Source organism: Acomys russatus, chromosome 12 (assembly GCF_903995435.1).
Source record: "Acomys russatus chromosome 12, mAcoRus1.1, whole genome shotgun sequence".
NCBI classification, from domain to species: Eukaryota; Metazoa; Chordata; class Mammalia; order Rodentia; family Muridae; genus Acomys; species Acomys russatus.
In genome coordinates this window covers 1,596,727-1,615,224 of record NC_067148.1, presented here as the reverse complement: position 1 = coordinate 1,615,224, position 18,498 = coordinate 1,596,727, and the positions used below count along the sequence as shown (strand labels likewise).

The following is an 18,498-nucleotide window of genomic DNA, read 5'->3' as shown; positions in this document are numbered from 1 at the left end:
AGAGTATCCAATATAAAATGCTATGGGGAATCTTCCAAACTATTAATATGAGTGAAAATGTTTATTTGGTACATTTTTTTAAAAAAAATGTTTATTTGGTACATTTTATTCTAAGATTCTTCTGTAGTGGCATGTAGTATAGACAGTTTATCATTCAAATTGAATTTTGCTATTTTTCTGTTCAACCTATAAATACTTACATCCTTTCCAGCAGGACCAGATGGACCAATAGCACCAGGAGGACCTGGAGGGCCCTTAAATAAGGAAATAGAAACAGATTTAATAAAAATTTTTGTTACTTTTTGTTGTTGTATATTAAGTGCATTCTGGAAGGAAACCTGTCTTTGAAATACTTCATGAAATTTACACTGAATTAATATTATACCTTCATTACATTTAACTTTTACTCTTGATTAAAATTTTAACTATTGTATATCTTTATCTTATATAAAGTATATATACATATATTACTTTTATATTTTGAGTTATTAACTACACATACAATTCTCAATATTTTTAAATACTGTATTAAAATAACATTCATTTTACTTTTGTATAGCTATATAACATATGATTCTAGAAGATTCTTATCTTTATCCCTACTATATGCAGATGTATATATGCATATAGGCACAGTGGTAGAATAGATACAAAGAAACTTTAAACATGTATTTTCTCTTTCTTTCTTTCCAAAATTTTTATTTTTATTATAACACGTATAGGTAAAATTTGCCTATTTTGCAAAAGATAAAGAGTTAACAAGATGAAAAACTTTGTCATTAGGAAATGTGTTCATATATAGATATGTTTAATAAAGTATAAAATAGTTATTTGCAAAAAGAATAGTAAATACAACACATCTGTGGCACAAAGATCAACCCAAAGTGCAGGAAATTTTATGCTTTAGAAACAAGAAGGCTTTTGATTATATTTAAATACAACCAGTTTACACTCCAAGTTATCTGTAATTCAGATTTAAAAAAATATTTGATGATAGCTTCATGACCTCAAAAATACAATAAAGGATGATTTGGCTAGTTAAAACACTTCCAGTAACATGAAATTTTTAAAGCCCCATAAACAAACAATTTTTTACAACTATCAGTGGTACATATCAGTTTCAAAGTCTACAAGTCTCTGTGGTCCTTTAACAATAACTGTTAATAAGCTTTAGTTTCCTGCAAGCTCTGTCACTTCTTTTCACAGTTTGATGGAGCAGAAATGCAATTGTGATGAGGCCAGTTCTACACTCTGGGGAGATAAAGAATGCAAAAAACTTGCTTAAAAGAGCTTTTGACTTCTCTCTTTTAGTCCTTTGTCAGACATCGAGCTACCCCAGTGGTTGTCAACCTGAGAGCATGTAAGTGTGAAATGTGGGAAGAGAATATGTCTTTGGAAGAACTGGTTCTATAACAGGCGGCATTTTGTGAAGTAAACTATCTGTCCTATCTCCCTCCCTAATGCACTGACACCTCATTTTCTAGATAAGAGCTTTTCTGTTAACTCTGAGAAGTGAATGGTTTTGGCGGCTAGTTGGTCAGGAATCTCTAAGATCTTTGAATTCACCTCAAACACCTCAAACATGCTAAGTTATTATGGAAAATTTCAAGGATGCAAGTAATATACACTCTAAATGATTCCATGAATGTTTTGGAAACTGATATTAGATTTCATATGGGATGTGAATTGTCAGTGTGTTCAGTGATACTTGAGTGTTACTTACGGCAGGACCAGCTTGACCAGGTTCACCAGGGGGACCTTGGTATCCCGGAGAACCCTAAAATAAAATAATAGTGTAAATGTCTTTAGGGTAATGAGAGTTTCACATAAGTAACTTACACCTAGCGGGTAGTAAGGAGTCCTGATTAGTGACTGTAGGCAGACGTTTTATTATAGTTTATGATGATTTAAAACATTTTTTGGGATCAGAATAAAGATAACATATTCCATTAGAGTTTTTTCATTGAAATTGAATGGTTCTTAACTCAAAGGCCTATTGTGTACAAAGGAAACACATATTTTATTTTTACTAAGGGTTTAATTGCCAATAATTTTTGGAGAGTGAATTAAATGGGGAATTGTAACATTTAAAAGTAGTCAGTTCTTGGTGTCAACTTCTTTATTTGGAATTATGGATGTTGAAATGGCTGAACTACATCCATATTTACATTATTTTGATTCATGTGTTCATGAAGAAGAAAACATCGGTAAGAATTATACTTACAGGGGAGCCAGGATGTCCGGAAGAGCCAGGGGGACCTGGAGGGCCTGGAGGACCCTGGAATATAAATTTGAATGATAATCACAGAGTAGAGAAATGTGAAGCATGTTGCACAGGTGACATCTGTTCAGACATGATGCCAACGTGTTTTAAAGCATGCACAACTGTATCTTGTTATCTGATAACAAACCTGAGTATGCTTACTTCTGTGAAATTTCCAATAAAGAGTTTCACATGAATACATTACTCCAGATGAATTGGAGTGTCGATATAGATTACTGATTATTGTTAAAAAATGTTAAACTTAACTCTTAAGAAAGCAAATTCAGAGGGTAAGGAATCAGTATAAACTGTGATGACAAGCTTCTTAATATTTCATTGATACCTGTCTGCATTGCAAACGATCTTGTCTTTTGGATAAGCATAATGTGAAAAGTATCTTTGTAGCATACTTTTTTTTTTTTTTTTTTTTTTGAGACAGGGTTTCTCTGTGTAGCCTTGGCTGTCCTGGACTTGCTTTGTAGACCAGGCTGGCCTCGAACTCACAGCAATCCACTTGCCTTTGCCTCCTGAGTGCTGGCATTAAAGGCTTGTGCCACCATCATCTGACTTGTAATATACTTCTTATGACACAAGTTTCTAAAATAACCAGGCCAATCAACTCCAAACCTTATAACTATAGTGATATATCACAGTCATGTTGATGTAAAGACTTAGATGTAAACATGAATCACTATGCATGTGATACTCACAACTTAAAACAAATTGATGTAACTATCATTCAGAAATGGACACTAAACTAGAAAACCAGGAGTATACTACTTCTAAATTTTGACAACAAATTTTAAATCAATTTTAGATTATCTTTCTGGAATGTCAATAAATAGTAGTTTTATTTAGTCTCATCTATCTTATTAAATGAGGATTTATAACATGAGGGTAGTTATAACCCATGTTCACAAAGTAACTGATTCTCTGTGTGATTTTCAAATATTTCAAATAAATAATATCAAAAACTGTAGGAAGTTGTAAACATATATTTTTTTCAATTTCCATCATACAAATTATAATATGCTTTTGGACCTACTGACAAAAGTTTTTTCTTTAACTTTAGAGGCCACGATATATTTCCATATTGTTTTTATTTACATTGGTGTTTCTGTTACATGTAGTGAATTATGGGCTTCAAAACTATTGTAATTCCTGAGAACTAGTCCAAAGCAAAAGTCACCAACATAGATGACGTCAAATTCAGCTATCAATGCTCTTGCTGTTTTCTGTTATTAAAACTCTAGGCAATTTACGTTTGAAAACTTCTTCATGGTCAAGTGAATGGGAATTGTTTAAGGTAGTTGAGCATAAAAGATCAATGCTTTCTAAAAGTATTCATACTTGCTTTAAAATGTGGAGGAAAAGTGGACTGTGATATTGAACATTCATGAGTTAAGCCATCATTTAGAATGTAAGTCACTGAACACAAGGATGAAAAAAAAAGATGGTGAGCCAAATTGAGTAGGAAGATGAAAAAGTGGAAACATGCCATAGCAAAACTACATTCAATTAGACAATATGTGAGGCGGGCGTGGCCCCGTGGGGCAGGTGGGCATGAATAAGTAGTAATAAGGCATGACATGAAATGCCACAAGGAAGAAATGAGTGAGGATAGAAGAATCATGAACAAATTGCTGTTTTCTCTTCCAACCTTGGTAGTCAATGAACCATTTTGCACAATTCCATGATAAAGTTGTGTTTCAAGAATAAAATCACCCAAGAGTTAAGAAACAAAAGGCTAGATCAGATTTGAAAATGCTCAGAAACATTTGTACTCACAGCTGGCCCAGGATAACCTGCTCCTCCTGCTCCAGACTTGACATCATATGAGTCAAACTGGGGAGAATAGTTCTGCAGCAGAAAGATCAAGTATACAGAGAAGATGACATTAATACGAAGATTATAGTTCTTTTCCCAAGCATTTAGAATAAGTGCATGCAACATGTACTGCTCACTGATGGATTTCTGCATGCCCAATGTATAGCTTGCTTACTGTGTCCTTTTATACTTTAAATATTAGACATGCTACAGAAATACTTTCCTGTATGACGTATGAAGATTTTAACCAACTGTATGAAATGGAAACTGCCCCTTTAATCTAACCTCAAACACTGTCACTGAAACCATTTTTTTCCACATAACTGTTATACTATTATATGCAGAATCATTGAATATTTGAGAACAAAAGAACTTTGAAGTCACAGAATCCAAGTCTTTAGTCTCCAACTAAACATGGGGTAGTAAATTCCATTTTCAGGAGGCCAATAGAATTATACATATATAAATATACATATATATTATATGTACACCTATATACATTGATTATATGTGCAGATATGTGGCCTCTGATTAACATAATAAAAGCTGAATCCCCCAAATAAGCATTTCATCACTGCAAACAAAGAAAAACATCAGAAAATTTGAGAGTTTATTTTGAGTTCTAGGCCTAGCTAGGTGCCATTTGAGTTCCAGGAAGCTCCTTGCTGATGAATTGACTTGGAGTAACAATTGGTTGGTTTGTATAATTCTCTAAGTTCACCTAAACCTATGCAGCTGAACTTTATATGCTTGGTTATTCATTTTATGTATGGACTGATTGGTTGCCCTGACTCAGAAGGAGAAAGGCGTGTCTTTAAGTCTGAACAGAAGCAGCTATAGAAACACAGGCAAGTCTGTTTACCTGAATTCAATCAAGGCTTTGATTTGTGTTAGGAGTGGATTAGGGAAAACAGCACTTTCTACATATTGTGAGTTAACTATTTTAGGAGCTGATAGTCCATTTATCAAACAGAATGAGTATAACATATACATGCTAAGACGTTGGGACACTTTAGAAGGATACAGTGGCAATCAGAGTACATGGTGGTAGTGGAAAGTGCAATCCTTTAAAAGCTCTTAGCATACAGATGCTTAGCATATAGGAGTTTCTATATTTAACAAATTGTAATTTATTAAATATAGAAAACCAGAGCGCAGAAGTTACCGTTGTGAGATGTAATACAGGCCGAATAAAGATGAGCTAAGCCACTTCTATGGAGGAGGATTTAATTCTGTCGTTTCTTACCTGACCAATAGTTGGACATGATTCACAGATTCCAGGGGATCCAGGTGGACCAGGCAGACCTGGCTGTCCAGGAAGGCCAGGGCTGCCATTTCTCCCAGGAATGCCAGGAGGGCCCTAACAAAACAAGGCAAAAATGAACAAAACAGGAAAATAGGAAGTGATTCAGAGTCGTTCTTAGGAATTTGCTTCAATTTTTTATCAAATTAAATATTAGTACAATAATCTGTCCTTGGGGATAAATATATTTTAAACTGACTCTTGTGAATAATTGAAGTTTATTATTTTTCTTTGTATGTTGAGCATTATTTTGCTTTTCAAATTGACAAAGGGATGAAGACTTGCAGAACCTTTACATGTATAGTATAGGTGTTTCAATTTGACTTTGGCATCATTTTCAAGTGTGTAGGACAGAAGAAAATTCAGAATGATGAAAGTTCCATTTGAACAAGGAAAACCAGCTCTTTCTAGAAATGTCATCAGCAATTATTCTCCTTGGAGAGATGTTACTTACTGGATCTCCCTTGGGGCCTCGAGGTCCATAACCATCAGGAGGTACAGGAGCCTATAACGTATAAACGATAAGAAGATTAACATATGTAAATTGATACACTTGGCACCTTTGTTTCTTAACTCTGACCACATCCAATACCCTCTTTTCCATTAAAAGCGACCATCATTCACTTGTCATGGCAAAATGACTGCTTAACAGACCTGGCTTGACGTTTCTTTCAGGACTCTATGCTATAGATATTTTTTATATGTTTAAATGAGAATCTGGAAGATGTAGTTTTTGAAGAGTTTATAGTTTCTATAGACTCACAGGCGTTGAAGGCTGTGGGCATATTGCACAACATTCTCCAAATGGGATCTCTGGGTTGGGGCAGTCTAGTTCCTGGTCATCACACATTATGTCATCACAAAGGATAGATCCTGAGTCACAGACACATATTTGGCATGGTTCTGGCTTCCAGACATCTCTAGATTCATAGGACTGACCAAGGTGTGTGCATCCCAATTCACCTGTGGGAAGATAAATGAGAAGATATGGCATTTAAAGATGTTTTGACAAATTGTGATTTTGTTTTTGCTTGTATAGTCATGACTATTTACAAAGTAGAATCAAAATACAGAAAGTTTGGAACACATTATTTCTTCCTTCATTAAAAATCACATTTCCCTTATAGAACTGCTATGTACCAAAGGGACCACTTTTTAGCATACAATTGGCACACCAAAATTTTCCATAAAATCAATTGTTTTTACTTCACACATATTAAACACTTAACATCAGTAGTTATAACACAAAATTCAAACCCTTGCTTATTAATTATGCAACTGAAAATAAGCATTTTTACTCATTTGCTATGGTATGCCTTAACAGCAGATGTGAGCACTCAACTAAAAGGATGATTTTTGCTCCTAATTCTGGGGCCTTCTGGATTTTATTAACCCACTTGAGAAATTCATGGGAAAACTGAGCTAATCTTGGCAGCATAAAACTTTTCCAGATTGTCTTGAGAGGACTAACAAAGCTAATTGTGTGTTGAATGTCACTGCTAGCTCTGTTGGACATTAGTGGTTCAACATTATATGACATAATATATATCATATATGAACAAAAGGGTTTTCCAAATGTCCAAAAGAAAGTGATACTTTGAAACAATATTGGCCATGAATAACTAAAAATAATAGGGGGAAACATGAATCATGACCATGTATATTTGTGGTTTACTATGGCAAAAGAAATAGCTTCAACCAAAATTTTAGACTTGGTTCTTAATTATATGTAAGAAATTGAAATTTCAGTAGCCATTCACAGTGAATCTACTTAGATCATGCCAAAATAAAACCTGGTCTCAATTTTTGAAGTGTTAACTGTGTAGTATGGCTAAATGCAGTTTGAAAATTGCTATGATAGTTTGCCAGTAATGATTGAATAAATAATAAGTTTTCAAATATCTGCAAACAATTTTGATTATAAACAATGTCTTGTTGAGTTCTTTTACATTTTTTCAGACAGTTAAACCTTTAGTTTCTCATAATCCCAACTGTAATTTAAAATTTCTCTTCCTCGATTTTCATATTTAGATATTTTGAATCATCTAAAACTTTACCACTAAGAGAAATTTCAGACTATCCAATCCCTATGGACTAAGGAGTTGCTTCCACTTCTTTCATTTATATATGTGTGCCAATACAACTTAAATCATCTTATGAAGTATCTCAAGCTTCTTGTATGAATCAAGACCCATTTTTGCCTTAAGAATTTGCTGATGTAGCCGCCAATAAAAGAGAAAAAGGCAGCTCTATTGTTATGTAAAATGTAGCAGCATTGTCTCTGAACCTGCTCTGCCTGCAGGAGATCTGTGAGGACAAGGCAGGTCTCTCTAAGGCTATAAAGAACACAACTTTATTCTCAGTGACTATCAAAGCTGAACACCAAACTGGTTACTCAGTGTAAATGAAACAGGGTATGCGGATGGTGCTGTTTTAGGGGAGGAGCTTAGTACTAAACCCATTTGTGTTTACCTAAAGCTGATACTTCATGTTTAAGAACTAAACTCAGTTGGTTGGCAGGAAAAAAAAAATAGGACTAAAGTGCTGAGGTGGAAGATTTTTCAACGAAATAACAAAATCTTTCACCGGTTCTCCTTTCTTAACGTGAATCATTTTACAGTTTCTCTCAATTAGGCTGGCAATTTTCATTTGATTAGTACCAAATTAGGACAGTCTCCTTGTACATGTAGATGTCAAACTGCTTGACCCCCAACCCTTTGAAAATACTAGTGGATTGTGCTAATGTTTCTTTCAGCAATTTGTCTTTGTATCAGAAATATCTCTCCACATTTAATAGAGCCTGAATGATATTCAAAGGAGCTATTAGATACCCATGCTAAATTAAAGATAAATTAAAATAGCAGTTAATGCTAGACTTAAATACCTCATATGTTCTCAATTGGCCTTCCAATTAGCATAAACCTTTTCTCTCCTCCAGTCTTCTTCCCATGTGTATTTCTCACTGAGGATATTCTCATGTCAGAAATGCAGTGTTTATTATTCATTATGAACACTGACATTGACTCATTAAAATTACAAATGAGTATGTTAAGCTTAGAGTTACATAATTGAAAACTGATATCTGTCTCCTTAACAAATTTTGTTAGAAATCTTATTGAGTATATTTTTAAAGTACAGAGACTTTAATATAATGATCAATGGATCTTAGTATCTCTGCTTTTTTGTATTTTTATCTTAATATTTTATTTTATTTTAATTAATATATAAATCTCCACAATTCTATCTTTTAATGGGGTTTCATGTAATATATGGACACACATGTCCATGTATTATGTTTAATCCAAACTGGGCACATTTATCTGTTCAAAATTTTGTAATATATGATTAAAAAAAACTTTCAAAATACTTCCACGTAGCATTTAAAATGCATCACACACCAGAATCTTAGTGTTAGCTAATGGCTAATTAGTTCTAATTGACATCCATTCTGCATAATCTCTGATTCTATCTGTCTCTGGCCTCTAGAGACCATCATTTTATTCTTAATGTCTCATTCATTTATTATGATGCTGTGTTCAGAGAAGCTTGGATAAAAAGGAAGCTGAATAGTTTTGTAAAAGCTATTAGCTAAAAGACAATCACATTCTATTCTGGACAAAGTGAAAGAACAAGATGCCAGGAACTGCACTTAGGATTTCTGCAAGTGCAGTATGTACTCTGGACTTCTGAGCCATCTCTCTAGCTTCAAGCAAAAGGATACTGAAGAGGCAGTCTACTCCTACAGAAGAAGTTCATTTTTAGAGTTGTTTTACTTGGATGGGTAGATTCTGATCACTCTTCTTCCCGCAAAGAAAACTTTATGAATCATCATTTTAGGTGTTTCTTTGTTTTATTCTCTATTGACACATGGTTATTATAGCTCTAATTAGAATGTCGGATAACTTGATTGATATTTATCTTTCACAAAATAAAAATAGATAAATAGAAAACTAAAAACATAAATGATCATCAAAAATGGCATTTATAATATTATCTGCAAATATATATCTAGTATATTTAACTCATTCTATAGCAACTTTAGTTTTGTACTTTGAAAATGCAGATTTTGACGTGCTCTTCCCTATCACTGCATCGCTAAGTACTTTACTTTTTCCAAGTGTAATGGTAGTTTACACAACTAATTCTAGACTAAGCCTGTGTTCTAGGCACTGTTCTTGAGTGGCTGACATTTTCTTGTTTTCTTTCAAGTCATGGTAGCCACTTGTAACCTAGGCTAGCCCTGAAATCACAGTCCTTGCTCTGCATTTCCAGGCGCACATCAGTGCATCAGACTGCTGGGAATGTAGTTGTGCATTCTTATGCCTAATGCTTTACGTCAATTTTTTTTTTTTAAATTTCTTCCTGAATGTGAAGGACCTAAATGTTGTCGCAATCTTCAATGCAGGCAAAGAACCTGAGATGACCTAAGTAATTCCCCAGTTAAAGGAAAGCAGATATGAATCTAGAATATTTCTCTGAAATCTGATGCTCCTAATTTCTTCAATTAGATTTATTTTCTGCTTTCAAGGATAAGATAGGACGAAAGAGACCAGTTTCAATTCCCTGTCCCATATGGTTTGCTAATTCTGTACCCTCAAGGGTTAAGAAGGCAGATTTTTAAAGGAAAAACAGTGATCTGCAAAATGTCTTTTTTCTCTAGTCTTAAAATGGGAAGACACCATCTGGAGTTGAATCCTGATGTTTATTTCTCTTGACCTTATGAAAAAGGTTTGTATATCCAAGGCCACCCTGATGGTGTCCAGACCACCAGTAAGATGAGCGTGTGATTCAGAAGCCAGGCATGTAGACAAAAAATAAATAAATAAATAAGTTTTCTGCATACTCATAGATATATTTAGTATAGCTAAGGCACCAATATTCAGAAAATATAGTTACTACATGATTCACATTTGTTAACTTCTAATTTAATCACAACTCTTTTTTCAATGATAGTTGGGCATTATAAATTCTATGCAACACCATGAGTGTTTTGGTGAGAAGTGCAAACTGACTCTACAATAACAAACAGAAGAAAAATGTCTCACAAATATGTTACTGAGAAAGTCACCTCTTAATGCTAATTTTCAAAGCTAATTTAAATGTTCAATTTTTGATTAGTTGTGTTTTAACCTTACTTCTTTGTGACGGCTTTAGTCTCCCTCCCATTAGAACTTTCCATTTTCTTCACTGTGATTACATTTTAAATGGTAGTGCTTGACCTCAGCCATGGAAAAAGCAAGGCTTTGATTAGTTAATCTGAAAGGAATCCACTTGAGCTGTTTTTGTTCTACACAGACAGAACTTCTAGTGGTTAATGTAACTCTCCAAACTGCAGCTAACAAATGTCTGCTGCAGGGAGAGCCAGCTCAGAGTTTCCACTGCCTCCCTGACAGGCAAAGTTTCCTCCTCTAAAACTTTTGGATTAACAAAAAAACAATGTGACTTTTTTTTTCTAAGTGTGGAAAATAAGGACGCTAAGCTGTTGCCCTAAGAAAGAGAATGAAACATTTTATAAGAATCAACACAGCTCACACACACTGCCAAAAAGTTATAGTGGGCCTGGAACTTTACAAGTGTTGCCAGGTCCAACAAAGGCAAGTACACTTTCTTCTTCCCAGCTCTGACTTACTAACAATGCACTTTAATGGCGTCAAGGTGGAGCTATCAGTTAATGTATTTCACAAAGCATTCCTAGGAGCCCTGCACTGCAGTCATCGTCGGTGGACAACGCAGAGCTTCGCTAAGGGCCAGCCTTTTCTGAGTTCCCACTCCAGGCCTGACCTCAGCCCGTAGATAGGAAGCAGGCTTTTCTGAAGATCTGGCTCTCTTTTAACACAACATACACTACAGTGCTGGATAAATCCGTTTAAAAAGAACCCTGCAGGCAAGCCGCCAAGGAGGAGGAGTCTGAAGTCATTATGGAGGCTTTACTGTCCACCTCTCTGTCCCAGCATGGGTTCAGAAGCTTTGTTCATTTCTACAGTGCTCAAATGGTCCATCCTAGATCTGAGAGTGATGCAGAGTCACTCACAGGTCCTTCACCCTTCAAGCCAAGCACTGTTGAGGTGCTGAGGTAGTTCTTCGTTTACTGGCAATGTGCATTTCTTGTAGAAGGGGTGATAATTTTTGATTAAGATGTTAGGTTCTGAGCCTTTGGCTTAATAAACCAGATTAGTCTGTTAAAGTGGAATACACAATAGAAAAAAAAGACTACCTTTTTTAACCTTCATAAATTTGTTTTCTAGAACAGTATAGGATTTGGAATCTCTCTTTTATTTACAAATACTTAACAAAAATAAAAAATCCAGATGTTTATAGTTTATGTTTTTGTTGTCAAATCACTTAATATTTCATCAAATTTCAGTTCCAGTATTAACCCTGCCCTTCTCTACTTCTAGGCTTTACTAACATACTTTCACTTACATGACTGACATTGAGATATGTACAAAATTGTGTGTTTTCTCTTGTTAAAAATAAGGATATTTCCAATGACTTTACGATACATTTTATCCCATTGTTCCATGTGTTTAATAATTGGGGCAATACAAATCAGAGAAAATTTAAATGTTAATATTAGTTAGTTATAACTTTCGCTTTAAACACAATGGGAAATAGACTCAAAAACATGGAATAAGAATTAACTCTCTAAGTCTATTTGCAATTTTGAAATTGCAAATCAGTCAATGGTTAACAGTGGATTTTTGTGAAAGTATCACCATACCAAAACATAGAAGCATTAGAGGACATTTAACTATAATAGTTCCACCCATGCCCTAAGAAACGTCTACTATGAATCTATAGTTGGAAAATGGTAATGGTAAGTGAAGATGACATCAATCTACGAGTAGGGAAAATGCATAGAAAATGGTACAATGAGGCCAGTGTTAGATTCTGAAGCTAGGGCTTCAAATGTGCCAGACAAGTTCTCCTTCACTGACCTGCAGCCCCAGATTTCTTTAAACTTTCTATTTTGAAACAAAGTTTCACTCTAGTTCCCAAGCTAACCTTGAACTCCTTCTGTAGCTCATGCAGAATTTGGACTTGTATTCACCTACTCTCAGCATCTCAAATAGCTAGGATTATAGGCCTGTATCACTATGCCTGGCTGGAAAGTGCTTATAACTTTTACATTCATTTTCAGAAAGTCTTACAATACTATTACCAGTTTTGGTTGTGTGTTTTCTGCCAAAATTTCATCATCTATATTTCTTTTATATATAAAACCAGTGTTTGATTTTTAAACATTCTCCCCCCCCCCCCTCTCTCTCTCTCTCAACAATCATGTTGGCACTGGTTATGTAAATGGTGTTTTCGACTGTCAGCCACTAGGTGGTGTGTTTTAGCACTTAAAAACCTGGCATGCTTATAAACCACAGGAAATATAAAACAGAGCACGTTTTTCCATAGCTGGAATAAAATGCATGAATAAAATAAGGCTTGCACAGATTTGTAAAGAGACCAGAGTTCTTTGTGGAGATGTGTTTTATACTCCAGAAAGCTCCTTTGTGTATATTACAAGTTGATGTCAAGCAGTTCTGTCCCACTTCTATACTATAAATGGCAAAGTTTTGTGAATGTGCCCAGTACACGGAATATCTGCTACCTACTGCAACCTTCCCAAAGTTAACTATCCAGCAGGATTGTCACTAAAAACTTATAAAGAACACGTAACATACATCTGAAATCCCTTTCATCCTTCTTTGAGTCTTAAAGACTCAAGCATAAAGGTGGAAGCAATTGAGCTTGCATTGGTATTAAGATGGTGAGGGATCAAACATGCTTTTTTTTCTTACTGACATTGCATTGGGAAGAAACACACCCAGTACACTACACTATTTCTCATATTCCTACAACTGTTAGGCATCTACAAATTCTGTGTCAATATTTGAAATTTAGGTCCCAACGGCACAATTTTAAAAAAATTCTGTGATTCTTTTCCCAGAAATTAGAATATATTTATTAGGATGCTGGAAATTAATGTTTCTCTGGACCATGTCTTTTGGTTTTCTTGGGAAGTCATGAGAATTGTTGCATTTTCCAGGGAGGTAAGATGGGGCAAGAAAGTGAAGACAGAAAGTCAAAGGAGAGATGAACTGTCCAAAGGAAAGAAAATGTGAGGTGAGGTTGGAAAGGGACAAAATGAAAATGGAGATGGAACAGAGGGAACACACAGGGAGCAGGAGGGTATGGCAAGAGAAGGAAGAGTGAGGAGGATGGGGGTGGGGTGGTGAGTGAGCAGGAGGGTGTGGCAGGAGAAGGAAGAGCGAGGGGGAGGAGAAGTGGGGGGACATGCTGAGGATGGGGGTGGGGTGATGAGTGAGGAAGAACATCTGGGAGGGGAACTCCTAAGGAGCCCAAAAGGGTGGAGAGATAGGAAGGGATTGGGGGATGGGCTAAGGGGAAGAGAGCTGGGAATAAGAAATCTGAGTGTTCCTTTTCTGTTGTAGCCATGGACTGAATATACAGAAATGTCATCCAGTATCCCCTCCACCTACTTTTGCACATATAATTTGTGAACAGCAAAGATATTACATACAGTGGAGACTCTAATACTCATGAAACATTTGCCAAACCTAAAGGTTTAAATACAAACATGTTTGATAACCTGTAAAAAGAGTCACTGACTTCCTTTAGCCATTGCTAAGATTCATTCACATCACAATTATTTTGAGGAAAGTGTGAACACTAGTTTTTCATGATGATGAGGAACATATGCATTTGTAAAAATTATTTAGTAATAATGAAACAATTGTTTTTAATTTGGGGCACAAGAAATAAAGATCGTTAATTGGTTACCAAATATGCATCAAGTCTTTTTTTAGAACAAAACTAGTATTTTTACTTTGTTTGTAGAAAAGCAAAAATATTCCTGTTAAAACATTTTACCTTCAGTGTGGAAAGCCCTCTAAGCAGAATGTGTGAAACATAAAACAACGTTTGGCAAAACTTTGAGGCAATATGGATGAATCGACTATGCATATGCTTTGAATGCAATAAAAACAGAAACAAGGACATGTTTTCAGTGGCCTGGGATCATTTCAGGAAGGTACATAGATAATCCATTGTTACCATTTTACAGAAATACATAAAGGGGATCTATAATCTTCTAATATCTTCTTCTGTGCTATTCATACCGGAGGTATTTCTAGTGTGTTATTTTATTTGAAAAACAAGGCTAACTATTCTACCCTGCAAAGAGAGCTGTGTACAAAGGAGAACATGAAATTATTACAGGAAACCAATAAGTTCCAGATGGCTTGGGAGCATTCCAGGATGTTCACAATGCTGGAGGGGAGTACTTTATAGCAGTTTTTAAGGAGGAAGGTGAACATGAAAACAAGTTAATTTCAGAACATTTTTATCTTAAACAACTAGAGAAATTTCAATTACACATACGCATCAGCTTTTTTTAGAAAACAAATACAGAAAGGAAAACTATGCTTAGCAGAACATCCTACAGTCAGAAGCTAGACAGGAAATCCTTAGGAGGCTGAGTTTTCTCTCGATGTGACTCTTTGTAAGAAGTTAAGACAAAATTAACCCAGAAAACCTTCTGAAATCATTCCCTACTTACCTATATTGGACTGCTGTGCCAAAATAAGGGTGGGGTGAAGCAGGGTGAGAAGAAACCAGGTCCCACTTTGCACAAAGCTCATCATGTCTAAATATCAGACATGAGACTCTTTGTGCAAAAGAGGAGAAAAGAAGAAGCAGCTCAAAGCAGCACCATCAGTTGTTCCCTGCCCCTCAGCACCAGGGCCCGTCATAAAACTCAGCCACCGAGCTTCCTCTGCTTTGGCCTTAAATAGGAAAAAGTTTGGCTTCCCTCACTTTCCAGCCCCTTTCTGAAATATGAGAGCAGCACCCATCCCCTCAGCAGTAAAAGCAATGATTAATATTTCTTTCCCCCTGTATAGAGGACACAACCCACAGAGTTAGGAAGCCAGCACATCTGGAGCTTGTGTACATCAGCCTATGTATATGTTTACAACATGCATTAGTCTTAAATACATAGCTGCATGACAAGAACACATAGGAATGTGCTTTGTGATAGCCTGCAACAATTGTTTGTGTGTTTTTAAATTTCTCTCTGAGGCAATAAAAACTGCTTGGATTTTGAGAAAGTGTTTGATTCCCACTCTCGGACATGGTGATTTGGTGAATTTTATCTTCCTGGAGGACTTTTTTTTGGGGGGGGGTGGTTTGCCGGAATCCACCCCAACTCAATTTAAACAGGCGACTGAAAGAGACTAACTGGGGAGAGGCCTCCTTCTGCCCTTGTGCTCCTCACCCACTCTGCATTCTGCATGCTAGATTGCAGGCAATTGTCACAAAGCCGTTTTTGAGCAACCTTTCAGCAGATCTTAAGAAATTCTTATCTGCTACGATTTCCCGCTTTCTGTTTCTCACAATTTTCTATAACAAGCCTGAGTGTTTCTGTGCAGGATTTCCAGTTTATGTGTTATGTGGGAAAGTCAGACAGGCTTTACTAAAGAAAAGTTCAAACTTGTCCATGTCTTGTCTTTGTAAGAAACTACAAAGGAAAAAAAAAAAAAAAAAAAAAAAAAAAAAAAAAAAAAAAAAAAAAAAAGAAACTACAAAGGAGAAAGTGCTGTGTATACCAGAAGAATTCTAATTTCACCTCCATTAATGTAACAATTACAAATAAGTGTGTCTAGAACCAGTCTTTTCTATGCTTATGTTGCAAGTCCTCATCTGAAGTTTTTTCTACCTGTTTCTAGATCTACGGAGGATGAAATACCAGTATACCTCTTTGATTAAATCTCTGCAGAATAATTTATTTATTAATTTTATTATGATGTTGTAAATGACCAATTCATGTCTTGATGCCCTAACCCTCAGTCCCTTAAAATCTATAGTGGGCATTTCAATTTTAATCAAGGTCACATATGTTTATTTTAGTCTTAACCTCATGGAAGTGTGCCTTTTATGTCTGTACCCTTCTCCATATTACCCCTTACACCAATTCATGAGTGTCACTTCTTAAATGGCTCAGATAAAAACTTTTTCTCTTTAAGAAAACCATCTCTCATAAATTTCTTTTTATCACTTTATTTTTTCTAATATATAATACTTTTTTTAATATTTGTGTTTTATCCACATCAATGTGTGCATGGAAAATGCTATGCCTTCCTCCTTATATCCTTGATCAGAGAAAGCCCACACTAAGATTTTCAAGGGGGAAATATAGTACCATTTTGGTAACAGAAAGTAAGAAAAAAGGAAAAAAATCTCTCTACCCCTTGTGCATCTTCTGATTTCAGACTGGAGAATGGTTGTGGAAGAGGCAGGGAAAGGAACTGCTGAGAATGGTTGTGCTGTTGGGTCATAGTGAAGAGGCTGGAGGAAAGACCTCTTGTGTCTTCCTGTCATCCAGTCTCCATCCTTTATTGAAATGTTTTCCTTTGTTCAAACCAACTCACTTCTTTTGGAATCTTTAGAGTGTAGAACAGTGCATCTCACTTTGTTAAACATTGAGATGCATTGAAAAATTTCAGTAGAATTTTTTCTTGAAAAATTAGTAATGCTACCCTAAAATTCTGTAGCATGCATAGACTGTACCGAGGCTCCCTGTATATGTGTAGCCAACGGGCAGTTTGTTCTTCATGTTGGTCCCCTGGTAACTTGAGTGGGTACTGTCTATGATAAGGACTCTGTTGTCTGCTTTTGATCACTTCACCCTGCCTTTCCTGGCCTCAGTGAATGAGGAAGAGCTCAGTCCTGATGAGAATCAACGTATTGGGATGGGTTGGTGGTAGGGCTCCCCTTTTCTAGGGACAAAGAGAGAGGGGGTGGGGGAAGATGGTGGGAGTAAGGGACCAGGAGGGGAGGAGGGAGGGGGCTATGATGAGGATGTAAAGTGAATATATAAATTAAAAATAAATATAAAAAAATAAAACTTTGTATACCCTATTTCATGTGTTATGCATAATATCTACCATATTTTAAGTTTGTCTTAAATTTCTTAAAGTAGCCTTATATGCATAAGAAAATTCATGATTTATATACTCACTACAGAACTATAGCTAATATTTTGCAGATGTACACATTGCTCTAAGGGTTGCGGAGAGACCTGGAGAAGTCATCCTCCAGATTGTCTGGTTTATCACTCTTTTCTACTTTTAGTGTGTTTGGAAGTCCTGCTTCCCAAGTCTTTGTGTTCTATGTCTTAGACCTTCTGTCTCCTCATTTCGAAGTGTTTCTTGGTATAGTGTCCAGATGGGTGTGGATCTGAACTGTTATTACAAAGGCTGAAACACATGTCCCGGGAAATTCTATGATGTAAGCACACACTGTTGTGGCCTACACAGATTTCTTCCTATACCTTTGTGACTTAACAGATATTAACAGGATGCATAAAAATGTTAGTTTGTTCTTTTCACTGCATCTGGAAACATGACAAAATATAAATTCCTGCACTAGCTAAAACAGTGCTCAATCTGTTTCTGGACAAGAGTAGCTGGAAAGATGAGGCAAAGCAAGGGTGTGGCAGATTATCAACCAAGAATTCAAATCTTCAGTGGGAAGCTGAACTTGGGGGAGATGCATTAGCCCAGCTGTGATGAACTCTCCAGGCCAGAAAATGTCAGCAATGCTCTCCACAGTGAATTGCATTAAGAAAATCAATTGTTTCCGTCTTGCAAAACACATGAAACTCAAGTTTCTTCTGCCCTGTCTCTCCCTCCACTTTCTGTCTCTTTTTCTCTCTGCCCATCACTTTCTGTTTTCTTCCCCCTACCTTTGCCAAAGTTTTATTTGTCCAAAGTATTTTATTTATACATTATTTTTGTGAGGCCGAGGGTCATACTATCTTTATATCATATACATTACTATTTTTATACCACTTCTATTCCACACTCCCTCCCCTAAATGACTTTTGTACCATTTCAGCTTCATGACCTTGTCTTTAATTATTCATTTTTATGGTCAAATGTACCTGTAATGGTACTCATAAAATATACCAAATCTTCACTAGTATGGCGGGAAAGAAATGGTATTATCTATACAGCTGTGGAATGCATTGTAAGCCTTTGTTATTCTTAAGAAGATGGATCTGTCTATTCAGTGTTGAAGGGCTGTACAA

The 18,498-nt window shown here is 35.8% G+C and overlaps 1 protein-coding gene across 1 annotated transcript in view; it reads right to left on the bottom strand.

The window, feature by feature from the left end:
• Col3a1 (collagen type III alpha 1 chain) overlaps positions 1-15,178 on the bottom strand; it is a 36,911-nt gene extending 21,733 nt beyond the window's left edge. Inside the window, exons 1-8 of the mRNA XM_051153771.1 lie at positions 14,968-15,178; positions 6,157-6,356; positions 5,848-5,898; positions 5,337-5,450; positions 4,052-4,123; positions 2,225-2,278; positions 1,724-1,777; positions 201-254 (exon numbers count right to left, since the gene is read on the bottom strand). Of these exons, the coding sequence (XP_051009728.1) occupies positions 201-254; positions 1,724-1,777; positions 2,225-2,278; positions 4,052-4,123; positions 5,337-5,450; positions 5,848-5,898; positions 6,157-6,356; positions 14,968-15,052 (684 nt within the window). The 5' untranslated portion in view covers positions 15,053-15,178. The remainder of the gene's footprint in view (positions 1-200; positions 255-1,723; positions 1,778-2,224; positions 2,279-4,051; positions 4,124-5,336; positions 5,451-5,847; positions 5,899-6,156; positions 6,357-14,967) is intronic.
• Between the last annotated feature and the right edge of the window lie 3,320 nt (positions 15,179-18,498).